This window comes from Pleurodeles waltl, chromosome 7, assembly GCF_031143425.1.
Source record: "Pleurodeles waltl isolate 20211129_DDA chromosome 7, aPleWal1.hap1.20221129, whole genome shotgun sequence".
Lineage (NCBI taxonomy): Eukaryota > Metazoa > Chordata > Amphibia > Caudata > Salamandridae > Pleurodeles > Pleurodeles waltl.
In genome coordinates, this window is record NC_090446.1 from 105,608,607 (window position 1) to 105,627,446 (window position 18,840).

An 18,840-nucleotide genomic window follows, 5' to 3' on the forward strand; every position below is an offset into this window, starting at 1 on the left:
TACTATTTCTGCAAGTTTAACATATAAAACAATATTTTTTAGTGTAATGAGGTGTTGGATTAGCGAAAAATTGGTAATAGGTCCAAAGTTTTCCCAAAGTGGGTGCCACCAAAATCTGTCTTGCCAAAACCTCCAACAACCCTTAAGATGGTGGAGCTGCTCTGATTTTGCTGTCCACACCACAGAAAGGGGGATATTCAATCAGGTCCAGCAGGGAGAGCTTATTCAAGCAGAGTTAGGCATCTTAATAGGGGGCACCACTGTGTGATGAGTTTGTCACTTGCTGGCCTGTTCTATCTGGAAAACAGGAGGATTTCTCCTTTCAAAGGACCACTGAGTTTCTGGATTGCACTATGAGGTGCTGATCAGTCAAAAAGCAAGCTTCGAAGGCAGCAGTGGACAGCAAGACAGATCAGCTGAGATAGGGAATCTGTATCCCTTCTATTACACCATGACCCTCTGCCAGAGTCGCAGCGACCGAGGACCTGCATCGAGGATAGGGCTCCTGGTTGGCTATTTTACCCGCGACTGGAGAGGGAGATGGAGCTAACATCCAAACCATGACATAGGCCTTACACAAGCTGTCACACAACCTACTCCCTGTCAGTATTATGCTGTGGGCTGCACTCGGAGGCCTTTCCAGTTTGTGAGTATGATAAAGGTATCCTTATATCCCTGCCTATGTGCCTAAGAGTTTAGAGCTGTCTTTAAGCCCTGTTCACCATTAATTATGTTGTAGTCCAAAGTAACAATATCCACCATTTGCCACACATCTTCCCAAAGCATCCTCTAGGAAAGTGGTTCCTCATCTGTGGTCCGAGACCCCTGGGGGGGTCCATGAAGCCCCCTTAGGGGGTCAGCAACTGCTTAGAAAATTAAATAGCATTAACAGATTAGGTTCACAGCTTTCAGTAATGAGTAGTGAGGGGGACCACGGATTCCAATAATGATTCAGTGGGGGGTCCCTGGGTTCCAGTAATGATAAAGTGGGGGTCCACAGCAGTCAGAATGTTGGAAACCACTGCTCCAGGAAGCTTCTCATACTTATGGTAAACGTATCTTTGTATTCTATAAACTTTGTCACAAGTTCATGGCGAATGTGCTTTAAGCCTCACATTTTTCACTATGTTCTCTAATACTTCTCACAGGAGGAAGGAACTCCAGGGCTTCTCATGGGAGGAAGGATAATTTTCCAGGGAACCAGGAAAATTATAGAGACCTTATTCACTTTTTAAGGAAATAACCTACTTGATGCGCTTTGCAACTCACGTTTTGTCACTCTTTTCCCACAAATTCCTAGATGGAACCACAAACAAGCCCACTGTAAAGATGTATTTCAATCACGCTATGGTTACTACTGGCCCAGAGTCCTCTATGACGTCATACAACAAGGCCTACCTACCTGTAATTCAATAAAGAAAGAAGCTCGAGATGGCCTTTAATAAAAGTCTCTCTTTTCCAGGTTACATTCCGCTACAATGAGCAGGGTGAAGGGTGGTGGCCCAGCACCAGAAACAGGAAAATCCTACAGGCACCTGCTACACGAAACAGCAAAAGGAGGAACAGATGAAGGTTAAGATTGGAAACAGACTCGAAAGAAAATAAACCTCTGTGTAACTCTATCTGTAATTGTGACACAAACATACCATGTAACACTTGACTGATGACAGAGGTAACTGCAGACTAATCTGCAGGATTACCCCGAGAGCCAAGAACCTGTCAACACAGACTGCACTGAAAAGGCCACTGAATGGAGCCAAGAAGAGCAGTGTAGCGGGGTGAGTCACTGCAGGATCAGGGAGAAACCGGGAACTCATCAGAGGTGGGCTGGCCTGCGAGGATACTGGAAGAGACCTCTATAGATCAGTGCATCTGAAAGGTTTTAGGGCCAGCGCCAGACTGGCCTTGCATCTCAAAAGGCCCGGACAGTGACAACTTTTGCAGGGTTCTAATTGGCCAGACAATCCTTATTTTTTTATTACTCATTATTTTTCAGATTTTATATAGCGCGGACATGGCCCCGAGGCATCAGAGCGTTTTCAAGAGTACCGTCACAGCAGGAGTACAATAGATCCACAACCTAGGAAGAATTAAGAGCAGATAGTCGAGAATAAGCATGAGATAAGTTATAAACAAGCACAGATTCCACAACAATCAAGGCAAGAGTGCTTTTGAGATACAACATAGGAAAAACTAAATGGAGACACCCAATAGTGAGGAGGAGAAAAATGATTTCACCCAGGTGTCTTCCAAGGAGAAGAGTTCTAAGATTTGCTTCGAAGGCAGCATGCATGTGGTCATAAGGAGAGCCAGACAGCGCTCAAGTTTGAATGTAAGGGGATCCAGGAAAAGGGATTGAACCTTTCTTTCAACCTCATTTTGAGCCCGAAATATTCAATTTTTCAGTTGGGATGAAGAGGTCTGCAGTGCTTTTTTGGTGGTGCAGGTAGTTTTGAATTGGGGTCCCCGGATCACAGGTTGGGAACCACTGAACGAATCCATAGCAAACACAAACTGCTCTGTAACGCAAGCAATCAGAGCCAACAAAATGCAAAGATCAGGTCCAATACTCAGCATAAACACTAGCACTGGCATGGAGAATCTTGCACATATTTCTGGTTGATGCACCACAGGTGACTCAATACGCCACCCTCTAAACATTACCAAGACCACCAAAGAGAGGTGGAGGCCTCTGGTATACTTGGCACTAAAACATTCCTGATGTCAGTAGACAATGGGAGCATGGTTACAGGGGTTATAGTGGAGCAATGGCTATGCTGATACTTGTGTGGTGCAATATTAACATAAATTGTAGGATTATGTAGACTGCACTAGTATTTTTGGATTACATTAATTGCACTGTGATAATAGTTACAATGATGTTTCTTGATTACATACAATGCAATAGTGCAATTATTGCCCTAATGTTTCTTGATTAGATAGATTGCACTTATGCAATGTTTACTATGACATTCCTAGTATGTATAGTATGTGGGAGTGTTCAGACTTAGACACACAGCATATCTCCCACCCACATCCTTCAAAAGAGACATGAGGACTATACTCACTCGGTCCACTGGTGTTCAGGAACATAGCAGTACATGAGCCGCCGGATGTGGTACGGGAGCCAGCAGACGACGAATGCGATGACCACAGCGCCTGGAACACACAAAAGCAGCACTTCAAGCACTCTGTGACGAGTTCCCCGATACTTGCTTCCCACATTTTTAGACGGTGTCCATCTATTCAAGAGCTATTGGCTTTGGCAATGTGTTTTTCCAAGTTGCACACCAGTGTATCTGCTGTCCAGAATGGCTAAAAGTGGCATGGAGTGGGGGAGTGGAGTGTCATAGAGTGGATTTGTTAGAGTGTCGTAGAGTGTCGTAGAGTGGAGTGTGGTAAGTACAGTGTCGTAGAGTTGAGTAGAGGGGAGTAGAGTTAAGTGTTCTGGAGCAGAGAGTGTCAAGGAGTGGAGTGGGTGGAATGGGGTGGAATTGTTTGGAGTGGATTGAAGCAGTGGGGTGGATTGGATTGGAGTGGGGTAATGTGGATTGGGGTATAGTGGGATGGGTTGAGTGGAGTGGGGTGGGTTGGTGTGGGGTGGATTGGATTGGGGTGGGTGGATTGAAATGGGATGAGGTGGATTGGATTGGGATGGATACAAGTGTGGTGAATTAGAATGAATTGGGGTGGGTGGTTTTGAATGGAGTGATAGGGCTATGGTGGGATGGACTGAAGTGGGGCGGATTAATTTGGACTGGAGTGGGGTGGAATGGTTTGGAGTGGGGTGGATTCGATTCACTGGATTAGAGTGGGGTGGAATGGACTGGAGTGGGGTGTATTGTTCTGGAGTGGGATGGATTGTATTGTATTGGAGTGGGGTGATTGCATTGGAGTGGGGTATACTGAACTGGTATGGGGTGGGGTGGACTGGATTGGAATAGAGTGGGGTGGATTGGCGTAGAGTGTGGTAGATTATAGTGAGTGAGGTGGATTGGAGTGTAGTGGATTGAAATGTGGTACAGAAGTTTGGATCGGGTGTGGTGGGCTGCAACGGGATGAATTAGATTGGAGTAAGATGGGGTGGGGTGGATTGGATTAGTGTGGGGTGGATTGGATTGGAGTAGGGTAGGCTGGATGGATTGTATTGGAGTGCCATGGACTGAACTGAGATGGGTGGAGTGGATTGGATGGAGGTGGATTGGAGTAGGGTGGATTGGAGTGGGGTGGCTTGGAGTGGGGTGGAATGGTTGTATTGAAGTGGGGTGGACTAGGTTGGTGTGGGGTATATTGGATTGGGGTGGAGTGGAGTGGGGTGGACTGGAGAGGGGTGGATCGGATTGGGGTAGATTGGATTGGGGTGGATCAGATTGGGGTGGGGTTGAATGGACTGAGTGGGGTAGATTGGATTGAGTAGGATGGATTAGGGTGGGGTGGGATAGATTGGATTGGATTGAATGTGGTTGATTTGATTGAGTGTGGCGGATTGCGGGATTGGATAGAGGTGGGAGGATTGTAGTGGGGTCAATTTGATTGGATGGGGTGGAGTGGATTGGACTAGGGTGGGTGGATTGTGGTGGATTGGACTGGAGTGATGTGGACTGGATTGGAGTGGGGTGGGTTTCATTTCAAGTAGGGTGGGTTGGATAAGAGAGGGTGGAATGGATTACAGTGGGGTGGGATGGATTGGAGTGGGTTGGGTTGGAGTAGGGTGGATCGGACCTGAGTGTGCTGGATTGGACTGGAGTGGGGCAGATTGGACTGGTGTGAATTGGGATGGGGTGGATTGGGGTGAGGTTGATTGGAATGGTGTGGGGTGGATTGTGGTGGACTGGAGTTGGTGAATTGGGACGGAGTGTGGTGGACTGGATTGGAATGGGGCAAATTGGAGTGAGGCAGATGGTTTTGGATTGGAGTGGATTGTATGGGATTGTAATGAGTCAGGATGAAGTTGGGCAGGTTAGAGTGAGTCAGGTTGGAATGGGGCAGAATGTTTGGGATTAAAGTGGGGCAGATTGTATTAGGATGGATTGGAGTGTGGTGGATTGGATTGGAGTGGGGTAGATTGGATTGGAATTGGGTGGACACGGTTGGAGTGGGGTGAACTGGATGGGTTGAGGTGGATTGGATGAGAGTGGGGTGGATTAGAGTGGGGTGGGGTGAATTGGGATGGAGTGTGGTGGACTGGATTGGGGTGAGATAGACTGGAGTGAGTGTATTGTTTTTGATTGGAGTGGGGCAGATTGAAGTGGGGTGGATTGGAGTGGGACAGATTGGTTTGGATTGGAGTATGGCAGACTGGAGTGGGACTGATTAGAGTGTGGCAGATTGGAGTTGGACAGATTGTTTTGGATTGGAGTGTGGTGAACTAGAGTGGGGCAGATTAGATTAAAGTGGGTTGGGAGGATTGGAGTGGGGCGTGTTGGAGTGGATTGAGGTGAGTGGTCTGGATTTGATTAGGGTGGATTAGTGTGGAGTGGGGTGGGGTGGATTGGGGTGATTGTAGTGAGGCGGAATGGAGTGGGGTGGATTGGGGTGTACTGCACGAGTATGTGTTAAAGCATCATTTCAGAAATTACACATAAAGAAACAATGTTGCTTTGCAATGGTTAGAGCAAGATAATTGTCATTTTATGACAACAGAGCCCACAAGCAAAAAACAAAAGAAATCGTAAGTTCAAAGTGAGCAAAGACGAATTGGCAAAATAAAAGAAAGTTAGCTATAAAAAATAAAACTTTGCAATTTTGTTTGTCCAGCTGGGCTCATTTTGACCCATTCACAAGCCTTCTGTTTGAGGGCATTATAATTTAAAAAGAACAAAATAGTACCTCAATCACAATGGGAGCAGCAGACTGGCACTGATTGAGTTGAATCAATCAGTGTGTGGTCCCTGCTCCACGGACAGCAATGAAAATGATGCCAGGCCTACAGTGACGAGTTACAAGGCTGTATCAAATCAAATCAACTCACCGTAAGGGTCTGAAGGTGCTGTAATGAAGAGTGCCACACAAGCCAACAAATGTTAAGTGACAGGCGGGCTCCTATCCCCTTACTGTACACAACAGAGTCTTGCAAGTGCAGGCTTGAACCAAAAAAGTGTCCCGCATTTTCACAACAGGGCAGTTTTGTACTTCTAAAGACAAACTGTACATGTGGTTTGCAAGTTAATGCATGCATTTGTGCTTGCTGAGGGTTATGTCTGTGGTAATACCTGAGAGAAGAATCTGCCCACCAGATGAAAAAACAGGCCACAAACAGCCAAAAACCAGCTCCCACATTTACCTGTCAGACTAGCTCTTCGGGCACTGCCAGATTACTTTATAGGCCAGTCCATCCTTTCTCGACAAAGATTAATTTGCATGTTTTACAGCGCCTAATAATTCCTTCATTTGGGACTCTAGAAATATATTTACTAAAGTCCAACGTGGGCGCTCAGTGGTGCTGGAACATTGGGTTCGGGGGAGCTGCAGCACCCCTTTTAACAAGTAATAACAGTTGCTGGAAATGGGCATAATGCACCATTTTCCATTACTTGTTTTGGAACATCTGCGTTAAAAGAACTGTTTGACAGAGTCAGCTGGCAAATGCATACAGTACCTGAAGATATTAAAACAATTTCAAGTAAAATACATTACTTTTTATTAGTCTGACAGCAAAACGTTGGCATCTTTTATTATTACTGATAAAACTGTGGATGGGGCACAGGACAGCACAACAGGAGAAGGTAACTTCTTATTACACAATGAAGAAAGACAACGACAACGTCATATTTTAAAAAGCATGATGCTCAATACACAACATCTTACTTCTTGATGCATAATTATGATGGGAACAAATACTTTTCATAAGGCACAAATTCACCAGCTGTACTTTTTATGAAGCACTCCAGTTTCAAGCCAATCTGGTTTTCTATTGCCTTGTTCTATCCATTTTCTTTTTCTGGTGAAATTGACACAGTAATTTGTGGCATCAAACCAGGTCGAACACATTATTACTATGCTATACTCTACTGTACCATACTATATATATATATATATATATATATATATATATATGTATAAATATGTATATATACATATAGTTATATAATATAGTCAAATATATATATATATATATATATATATATATATAAAATTTAGTTAAGTGGTTTTAAAGGACTAGCATATGGCAGAGAGGCCAGTTCATAACATGCATATATAACCAGCCTTCCAGAAGCTGTGGAGTCCCTGCAGCTTACACATGATCACAATGAATTCCCATACCATTTAAAATATCGATTGCCACTTGCCTGCTGGTTAGCAGGACCATTCTTGACTATTTATTAAAACAGGAGTATGCTATTATTAGGTTTCCAAAACAAAGTGCTCAATACATTTTTGATAGTACAAAAATGCATCAAACAATTGTGTCAAAGTGGCACTTCTATTAGGGTGGATGGGATATCTGCCATGTTTGTGATGAAGTATCCTATCCACCAAACACTAAATAAGGTCCTTATGGAAAATTAAGGAATACATTTTTAAAAATATAAAACTGAACAGTGTTGTCAGTGGCACAAGTATTGAATGATTACAAGCTACCAATTGTATTATATATATTAAACTATACCACAAACCAAAAAGAATGCGTTTACCACAAATAAGTAGTCATGAATCTCGGGGATAAAATACTTTCTTGTGCATAGTACTACCTTGGAACTATTTCATAATTGTGGGCAAAGTATTGCCTGTGGATTCATCGCACAGCCTTGGACTCAAGCATGGCATTGGCTTACAACAACATTTACATCCTCGTGTTTAAATTAGTAGAAATTCCAATCATTGCAAAGTGGAACTACTGCATAATATTACAGCACATTTTATGTATGATGTAGTTGATATATGCAAAAGAATAATAGCGAACGTGCTGATATTTTTAACAATTTTATTTATATAACTGGAATAATTACACTTACTATAAGAATGTATAATGGAACAACATGTAGCTTATCATGATGTACAGATTATTCTGAATGAAAGAAAATTATCCACTGGCCTATTTATGAAAAGAACAGATAGAAATAAACCTAAAGAACAATAAAAGGGTAACCATATGATCAACTTACACAGGCGTCACATTCAGGAATAGCAGGAAACATTATGGGCCTGATTACAACTTTGGCGCAGGGGGTTTGTCCATCCCAAATGTGACGGATATCTCGCCCGCCGTACTACGAGTCCATTATATCCTATGGAACTCGTAATACGGTGGGCGGGATATCCGTCACATTTGGGACGGATTAACCCCCTCCGCCAATGTTGTAATCAGGCGCTATATATTCAACACTAACTGAACTCAAGTCACAAGAGTATACAATTACATTCTGGTGACTGAGGTAAAAATAGAAAGACAGACAAGAGATACACGTTTACTATGCAAAATAAAAGACAGTGACTGAGGAAGCTGAAATAAAAAGACAGACAAGAGATACACATTTACCATGCAAAATGCAAAGACTCGGGGATTAAAACTGTATCTCTATCTAGAAATCCTAATAAGCAAATCAGGAAGCCTGGGGTGTTATCAACAGCTACATAAATGTTTTTTTGAAGCTTTAGCTATCCCAACAGGAAAAGTGACACTTGGAAGATATCCTATTTAAGTCACAGCTATCTCTTGACGATATCAGCAATTCTTGATAACTCCCTAATAGGGATCTACCCCATTTAAATGGTTTCAGTAGTGACAACTGGGTTAAAAAGTTGTTTTAAATTTCCAGTTTACTACTAATATATTATGATTACATGCTTATAAATCTTGTGATTTTACGTATCGTTTACTGTAAATGGTGACAGTGTGGGATATACTATGTTTGTTAAAGGCGAGAAAGGCAATAAGAAGTAATATTAGAGTAAATTGAAACATTAGATTAAGCATGACTAACTCATTGACAGCTCTGTATTTGACTACATTCAGATTTCAAACAAAGCGAAGTTTAGATTCTTGGACAGGTTAAATCCTTCCTGAACGGAAGAACATTTTTACTAAAAGGCAAAGTTCACTATTATTTTTATTTTAGTAATACCAAGGGATGAATGCATTTTTTACCTAAAAAGTTGCATTTGAAAGCAACATGACAGATGTGGCAGATGTGGCAACTCGGGTAATTTAGGTTAGATCTATTATTTTATTTAGTTTTAGTTTATTTAGTTTATTTTTGTGAAATCTGGGTAACTATTTTGGTTAAATTATGCTAATGTCTATCTAGTGTTGTTTTTCATTAATATTAATGCATCTTTTTTTTCAAATGTAGTTGTCCATTAAACATGGGATATACTGAAATCACAGTGAAATAGTATTTGCAAAAGGAATGTGAAAAAATCTAACCTCCAGGCTTTATATCACCTAGAATGCTGCCATCTGACTAGGGGTGGGCAGTGATGTCTGTTCCGCTTGTCGAGTTTGCAGAGTTTTTCCCACACCATGCTCCGCTCAGAGTGCAGAGTTTTGAAAAACTCCACATAGTGGAGCTGAGCAGAGGTTTTTCCTCGTTCACGCTGACAAAAGTTAAGTTGGCGAGCGAGGAAAATCACCACCTCCCAGCGATATTTCTCAATGCAGGCGGTCGCGGATGGCCTCTTACGCCGGCATTGAGAAATCTTCTGTTCGTGTTGAGGAAGTTGCTGCTCGAGTAGAAAATCTAATCGAGTGGCAGAAAAGAAGCGCCGTCCTCTAGCGATGCGTGCAGTGCCCTACTCCACCAGCTCTTCCCAGGCCTACATCTGGCCTGGGAAGCCATTGAGCTTCAGCCATTACAGTTCCATCGCTGTCTACCGGGCAATGCTCTGTTGGTTACCGCTGGTTAATGCTCTGGTATTAAGAGGCTGAACTTGTTATGGAGCAGTTAATTACATGGATCACGTTCACATGCAAAACAACTTTCTTCTCTCTCACCTTCAAGTGCACTGTGGTCAGCTTCACCACACCAGTTTCCCCTACTCAAAATCTTCAAGAATTGCTTTGGCTGATGCTCCTTCTTGTATCTCGAAGGCAAGAATGAACTGTAATCTGCAACCCAAGTCTGTTTCCTCTGAAACTATCCATCTGTATTTTTGCAACCCGCAGAAAACCGGCCGCTTCCCAGCTAACATGTAATCAGTTCTTTTAGCTCGGAATTTGGCAGGTTTACCCAACACTCTGACATCCATTGGGACAATTGTGTGCTTAAATAATGTATGTATATAATCAAAATTTCAACTTAAATTGGTCTCATAAGTGCCTGTTGCCTGCAGTAGAGGACTCAGCAATGGGAATCAATAGCAATAAAGTGTCTAATCTTGGTAACACCACAGGAGGGTCTGCAGATTTAAATATTTACAACGTTTTACTCATTTCAGCGATGTAAATAAATGTAAAGTGTGGTAAGGCTTCCAAGGTTGCTGGACTTATCACCAAACTATGTATTGATAGTATTGAACAACATATTTGTAAATGACAGGCTAAACATTTTAAAAAAGTTACTTATCAAAGCAACCCATCTTCATCTTTAAACTCTTTTTTACTTTATTTTGATAGCTTTTTCATTAGTCCCTTCAAATCATATGATTTGCATTTAGAGGTATTTAAAACTGTATACAGCAGGTATAAAAGCACCATAAATCAAATATTCTGTGCAGTTTTGTGAAACATCTACTCTTCTCATCAGGAAATATATACATATAAGTGATCATCATATTAAAATCACATTTCCTTCATTTCAGACACAAATGCCAAATTCTAGATGATACACAATGGCTTAGGACTTCATTACGAGTGGCCTGATCATTTCTAACCTGTGTGGCAGCTTCTGTTACTGCACATAATGAATGGAATTATATAAATGTTGCATTTTTTATTACAACTGGCACATGCAGCATGTGATAAAAACTGCATTCTTGGATAAAGCCCAGTAGGTAAAACCTGCTGACATTTATTGAGGGAAGAGCTCCCAGTAAATATGGGGACATTAATACTTTAGTGCGGTAAGTCCCCATCCTCCCGAAAGTCACCTGGCACACCTTGCCAGCCTGTACCATCTTCAAATCCAGCTGCATCATTTACAAAGCAATAGAGACTTGCACCTCCACCCATCTGGCTGACAAGCTCACCATCTCTATGGCTCTCAGTACACCCGCAACAAGGACGGCATCAGAGTGACGACTAAGAAGTATGAAATCCAGTCGATCTGGGCCCTTTCCACCAAAATAAAAGAACACTACATTATGATACAGTAACAGTCTGCAAAAGAGGTACCTCTTAAATCACTTGTCCAATGTATCCTTGCCTTTGATCTTCTACAGGGTTTCACTGTTCTTGGCTAGATTCGCTCTAAACAAACACCATATCATTTTTTTTTTATATACATGCATGTTATGCGTGTTGTAGGGCCAAACTCATTACAAGTCATCAATACTACATATCATAAATTATGTACACCTTGGTGTCAGTCTTTATTGGGTTCGATAATTATCACACATAAACTTGGACCAATCATAATGAAAGCATAAGTGTCTTTCTCACAGTCAGATGGCTGGAAGCTAGTTACAGAAAAAATTAAGCAGTACATTATCATATCTTAAAAAAGACCACTGAGTGTATATTAGTAAATGCAAATAACTTTACATACAGACCCAGCACCCAAATTCACATATTCTCACTCGCCAAACAATGGTGATTAGGGCTCTCACAGTATATTTGCGATCAGTATAAATGTGGCTGTCCTCAAAATTAAAAAAAAAACATATACATATAAAAACATATTTAAAATGTTTAAATGAATAAAATGATCATTTCATCCAGGACTTCAAAAGGCATGCCAGTAGTCTGGAACCTAACAGCTGCGAATCTTTTGCAAGCTCATATATTTTAATGATTACCTAGGAACCACCGAACAAGATAGGTTTATTTACTTGCATACTCCATTAATCTGCTCTAAATTAGAACATCAACAGATGTGTGAAAGACTTAACTGGAACATTATGAAAGGCCACAAAGGAATTACTGAAACTTTAGAATATTTGTTAACTCAATAATCCTCTACCGTTTCCCCATATGATCTCCGGGAGTTTTGTACTTTTTTGGAGTTGGGTTAATATTTCAGACGAGAGTAAGATGGTGCTTTTTGGGGGTTTCTAAAGCTTACATCGTCAAGGTTCAGACAGAAAGATCGGTGGTGGGCTTCTCTGCACAATGAGGGACGAAGCCACATGTGTGATGCAAGGGAAGTGAGACCCTCACATTAACGTTGACATGAGACTATCCACTGTCTGGGTGTCATGGGCCCTCATGCAAGCAATAAAATGGGCTTTGCCCCCCCAGTCCCAGTTCCGTATTGAAATACAGACCTAAATGGGGTGGAATGTGCCCCTCACATATTTGGACCTTCACTTTACCCGATTTTACTTCGCTTCTTCCAACTTCCACCCCTCTCCCCTCTCTCCACTCATCTCCCATCTCTAACTCCTTTCCTCTACCTCACTGTTCCCCTCTTCTGGCTCTCGCTTTTCTTTATCTTCTTCCTTCCTTCTTTCCCTGACATACGTATTTCTGCCCTCTTTCTCTTGGTCTCCTCCTCTTGCTTCTTTTTACCTACTTATTTTTTTTCTATATCCCCTTCTATTCCGTCATGTTTCCCCTCTTCCTTTCTGTTTCTCGCTCCTTCTCCTTTCCATTTCTCTCTTACCAATCTCCTCCAACTTCTCACTCCCGCGACGTTTAAACACAGTTCCCCCCGTGCCATCTCTGGGTCCTGGTGTCACTGCACCAGCTGCACTATTGATAACTACGTCCCGGAGACTACCAGTTCCTCAGGTCCAGCTACGAGGCTCTCAGGGTCACCGACTTCTCAAGAAATCCCACCAGCAGCAGCCACTTCGTGTGGAACTAGCTCGAAGTCCAGTGCTTTAAATGGGCCGGTACTCTCCGGTACTGAGTACCGGCACTTTTTTATTTTGAGAGGGAGAGTACCGGCATATCTCAAGATAAACGTAATACTTTTAATTGGAGAGTACCGGCACTTCTCGGAAACAAGCAGGTACTCTATCACAGAGTACCTGCACTTCTATTTTTCCATTTAATGCACTGTCGAAGTCTATAACTTGACTAAAAGCTGGACTTGGTGCTCAAGGGCAGATTTTCACCTTATTATGAAGGCAATAAGGTGAAACGCCTTAGAAGTGCACCCCGGTGCCCTGCCCGCATCCTGTTTGATCCTGGGCATGCTCGTATCATCTTGGCAGATTTCAGTCTGAAAGTGACTGGTGCTGCTGAGCCCCTTAGTATATGTGGGTGTCCCTTGCTGTGCCAAATATCGATTGGTCGATATCCAAGTCATGCCATGTAGGACGTGTCTGAGCTTGTGATGTTTTAGGGGTTGTTTATTGCTGTAAGAGGCTTGAAATAAGACTTCGAACAAGAGATGTGGCCTCTGTTACCACATTCCCTGCGCATTTTCACAGATTGACGGTGGTTACTTCCAATGACAGAATGTTACATGCGGATTTGCCAGGCTGTGTGCCAGGGTAACGTACATCTTGGCTGTGAATGGCACACTGGTTGAAGTTTCTTTCATGTTGTCAGGACAGTCTCCGTTCCCCTCCCAGAAGGCACCTTGGCCTTCCTTTTAACTGTCCTAGACAAAATGGCGGCTCTGCCCATGATGCCAAAGTCTTCCATGATGGGTCACAAGTGGCCTCCTTCTGTGAGAGTCTGGCTACCACTGCACCCCCGTGTAGGCCACAGACTTAGAAGGTCCTGTGACCAGAAGCCCATCTGAACAGTGACAAAGAAGAAATGGTCCCAGTGTCATCTCAAGGATTTTATGGTGGGTGTGGGAGCAGGCAAGACATATTTTGGGGGGCACTACACAGAACACATTAAAATGTTATTACCCATTTCCTGCTAATTCAAGCTGACAGGATGCCAAACAATATTAAATTATGTGTTAAACTTTAACAGGATTAGTTACACAAAATCACCTGAAATATGTCTTTTGCTGTACCCCAAAAATCCTTCAGACGGTGCAGGCTAGAGAGCAAGTCAGAGGTAGAGGAAGTGTGAGAGGGAGAGAGGTTCAGTTACAGAATAGAACAGATAGAGGTGAAACAGAAATAAATTATATTTCCCTGGGGCCGTGTGGAAGATGGGGGCCCTGGACAATTGCCCACACCTTAAACTATCTCTTGGTGCTCTGGTTTAATCTTCACGTCCTGTTGGCTGAAATCACCAGGATAGAAAGGGTTCACATAATGCTAATGATAACTGTAATAGCAATACTTTGAAAACAGAACTGCACATCTGCAACTTCTAAGATGTGCAGGCTGAATACCACTATCCAGCAATAAGGACATGGGTCTTCTGTGCTAATAAGTGGTCAACTAATTCCTGAAGGTCTTGGTGTGAAACACCTAAAAAAACACTAATCAAGCCACATTTACACATCAACAGCCCCTTGCAGTAAACTGATTAATAGCCTTAGATGTAGATTTTGGTTGAAATGGAACTCAATTCCTTTTTGACTCTTTTCGAGGTGTCTGGCAACTGTTCAATGACAGATGAAGAAGCAGAGGTGGCTCCTTCGCTATGGCGGAGGAGCGTCGCTCTCAAGCCCTCACCCGCCCCTGCGAGCAGCTGTAGTCCTTTAACAACAAAACGATAATAAACTATGGGCCAGATATATCTTCAAACCATTTTGCGATTCTCCAATAGCGATTTTTAAGAAATCGCTATTTCAGAAATGCAAAATGGAATGTATCTTTTTTGCTATTCGGTAATAGCGATTTCTTAAAAATCGCAAATGCTATTACTGACTGGTGAATTGCGATTCCGACCCCATTCGCACCTATGGGCCTGTAGGTGTAATCCTAACTGGAATTCGCAATTTGGGAAATGCAAACCCCAGGGTGCTGGGGGCCTGAGGCCCCCTCTGCTTCACCCCCCAAAATTATTTTAGGACATGTAAGGTGCACACATGCCAAAGGGGCATGTGTGCGTTACATGTCAATTTTAAAAATGCATTTTGAATGCATTTTTGAAATTTTCACATGGTTACAACCAAATTGTATTTGGTGGTATTAGCGATTCCTTAATGCCCAATTCGCATTAAGGAAAAGCTTGTTACATGTGCCTAAGAAATCGCAAATAAGGATTCCTTATTTGCGATTTCTTATTTAGAGAATCGCAATTTGCGATTCTCTAAAAAGCGTCGCAATTTAAAAAAATCGCTATTTTAGCGATTCCTTAAAATTGCATAACGAATGCCTTTCATTCATACTGAAAGGCATTTTTGCATTCGCAAACGGCCGTTCGCACCGTTTGCAAATGCAAAAAGCTTTGATACTTCTGGCCCTTTCTTTATTAGAGTTTTGTTGTTAAAGGAGTGGGGCCATGGGGGATGATGGGGATAAGGGGAGTTCTCTGTGCACTCCCCTCAGTGCGCATGTGTGTTTGGCCAGCTGTCAAGGACTGGCCAAACACATATGCGCACTGTGCTGGAGAGAGCAGGAACAGGCTCCCAGTCTGCCTGGGAACGACCTGGCTGATCGCTCTGGCCAATCCTAAAGCTGATCTGAACAGCGCCAGGATTGGCCGCAAGGCAGGCTGGGAGCCTGTGTCTGCCTGCAGTGACCTGGAAAGAGGAGCAGCGCGACGGCAGAGCGGGTACGTTTTTTTTATTTTTATTAAACGTTTTTGCCCCTCCCGTGCCGCTCTGCCCCTCTACCGCGCAGCGACTGTGAAGAAGCTTTCACGGAGATGGACAGCACAGTTCAACTGCACTGCAGAGTTGCAGCATGTGTGTAGCATTTTGATGCTGAAGGTTGTGCATTTATCGCCTATGTGTAGCAATAGTTAGGTCAGAGTTTCCATAGGAATAGTGGTTTTTGTTTTGCTAGTAACTTTAGCACCTTTGATGAATCTACACAAAAAATTCCAAAAAAGGTTCATTTAACTCTGCACTGTCCCAGAAAGTTTTGGAGTAATCCATGAAGATGGGGGTCGAGAAAAAGGGGGATTCAAAACACATTTTTCTTATGTAATAGCCCATAGGAATTTTGGAAAACATAAAAAAAAACTACTGAACATAATGACACCAAATCTAGCCCAAATTTATATTTTTACTCAGAAAGAATGTTTTTTGTGAAGTGGTGTTAATCCGTTCAGCCGTTTTGGGAGAAATTAAGGTATTTAGACTGTTGGCCATGCTGGAGTTCTGTAGGATTCAATTGGTACTGAAAGTTTTTTAAAAAAGGGCATTCCGGCTGCCTGAGAAGGCCTTTTTTCACTTCAGCTGCTTCAGTCATAAGGGATGGGCTCTGTACTGGTAGACCAAGTGATCTGATTGGCTGGCTGAAACATCAATAGTAATTTTTAAGCTGTAATTACAGGACACTCGGCCCCTATGTCCTAAAATTAATTAAAAAAAATAAGGTAAAAAAACATAATATATAAGGGTACAGGGTAGGGGTACCCAGATGAATGAGCCCTTGTGGTGGTGTTCCAAATGTACAGCACCAGCACCAAAATAAATCATTTGTGCATCCAAAGATGCAGCAAGGCCACCAATAAGGTACTGCCGGAGTCTTGTGGGACCCGGTGAGGACAGCTCATGTGGTCCCAATGAACTACGCCAGAACCACATTTTATTTTTTTTTAAACGACAAAATTGGAAAATAAGAGGTATGGTTTCATGGGGGATGTTGGCCAACCGTGGGGGTGCCACAAAGTCCACGCATTGCACTGCCAATGTCCAAAGGCAGTGCATGGTGGGTGATTGGCCAGCTGTGGGTTACTGAGCCAGGCCCTGCATCCAACCCCCATACTCCGCACGGTCAAAAGATATGCTTAGTGTGGGAGATAGGTAAATGTCATCAATAAACCCCAGCAGTTCGCTGAAAAAAAACAAAAGTTAAAGTGATGTTATACTTATGTGAGGTAATAGGATCTTACTCTATGATAAAAAAAAAAAAAAAAATCATTTTAAAAACAAAGAGTAAAGTGATATTACAGTTAAGTTAAGTACTAATATATTTTGCATTAAGAACCCTCAGAAACCCACTAAAAAATCTTAGGTTAAACAGATTTTATACTTAGGTAAAGAACTAAGGGCCAGATGTAGCAAGGCATTAACGCCTCGCAAACGGCGAAAAACGCAGTTTGCGAGGCGCTAATGCCTGCGCGCGATGCAGAAACACATTTTGCGAGTCGGAACCGACTCGCAAAATGTGTTTCCGACTCGCAAATAGGAAGGGGTGTTCCCTTCCTATTTGCGACTCGCACCGCGATGTAAGTTGATTTGAGACCGCGAAAGCGGTCGCAAATCAACTCGCAGTTACCATCCACTTGAAGTGGATGGTAACTCATTTGCAAATGGGAAGGGGTCCCCATGGGACCCCTTCCCCTTTGTGAATGATCACAATTTTTTTTTTCAGAGCAGGGAGTGGTCCCATGGACCACTGCCTACTCTGAAAAAAACCGAAACAAAAGGTTTCGGTATTTTTTTCTAAGTGCAGCTCGTTTTTCTTTAAGGAAAACGGGCTGCAGATAGAAAAAAAAAACTGCTTTATTTAAAAGCAGTCTCGGACATGGTGGTCTGCTGTCTCCAGCAGGCCACCATCCCCGTGAGTGCCCAGACTCGCTATGGGGTCGCAAACTGCAACCCACCTCATTAATATTAATGAGGTGGGTCTTTGCGACCCCATAGCGAGTCGCAGAAGGTGTCTGAGACACCTTTCTGCATAGCAAATTGCGAGTTGCAATTTGCGAGTCGGAAGGACTCGCAAATTGCAACTCGCAATTTGCTTTCTACTTACATCTGGCCCTAAGGGCCAGATGTAGCAAAGGTTTTTACCCTTTCTGTGTCTATGGGAAAAAGTGTTCGTACATATGGCCCTAAGAGTTTAGTTTGCATTAAACAACCCTAGCAATTCACTGAAAACCTCAGAAAGGTTCAAGTGAAATTGTAGGTAAGCTTCGTAATAATATAAAGACTATTGCTTTAATTCAAAAGAAACAGTAAAGTTCACAGGTTATAGTTTACTGAGTGAACTGCTCACTATTTCCAGAGCCACTGGAACTTTGGGATTGTGCTGCTCCTGCATTTTTCGCACAGTATGTAATTGCTGCATTTCCCACAAAATCCATCATCCGCTGCACTGTCTGCAGATTTTAGCAAAAACAAAATTTGTTTCTACTTCAAACTGTTCAAACTGTACGAAGTAGTAGACCCTTTGCAAAGGTTGACCAGTTTCCTTTCTGTTGCTTGTTGCTATATTTAAGTGTTATACTGGGACCAATGATGCACAACCTATGCCCAGAGGGTGTTAAGATGTGAAAAAAATGACAAAATAATGAAATAATTGTTGTAACTAAGCAATGTATGTATGTACTGACAAATGACCAGTTTCCATTAATTAATTGTTGTAACCAAACAATGTATGAATGTACGTGTTGTTCATATTAATCTGTATTATAGTTATTGATTTAGGACAAAATGGTTAAACATATAAATCAGCGTATAATATGCATCTTTCATATTAGTAGTAATTCGGTATAGTGGTATAGTCCAAGAGCTCCTAAGAATGTTGGGCATTGGAATGCCCGGGAGCTTACCTTAGAATGTTGGGGAAAAACTGTTTGTTTACTGGAGTTGAGGAGACGATGAGTGAGGAGTTAACGATTAAACAGGTTAATTCAACAGAACTGAACACGGTTCCTTCATTCTTTATGCGACGCTAACCTGTAGAACACAACAACCTTGATGGCGACGAGGATGGGATACCTGTGCAGGGGGCAGTGAAACTCCTCACCCCTGATTGCCTTCATCG

The 18,840-nt window shown here is 42.4% G+C and overlaps 1 protein-coding gene across 1 annotated transcript in view; it reads right to left on the reverse strand.

The window, feature by feature from the left end:
- Positions 1-18,840, reverse strand: part of NTSR1 (neurotensin receptor 1) — a 639,069-nt gene that overhangs the window by 18,623 nt on the left and 601,606 nt on the right. The window contains exon 3 of the mRNA XM_069243185.1: positions 3,069-3,159. Within this exon, the coding sequence (XP_069099286.1) occupies positions 3,069-3,159 (91 nt within the window). The remainder of the gene's footprint in view (positions 1-3,068; positions 3,160-18,840) is intronic.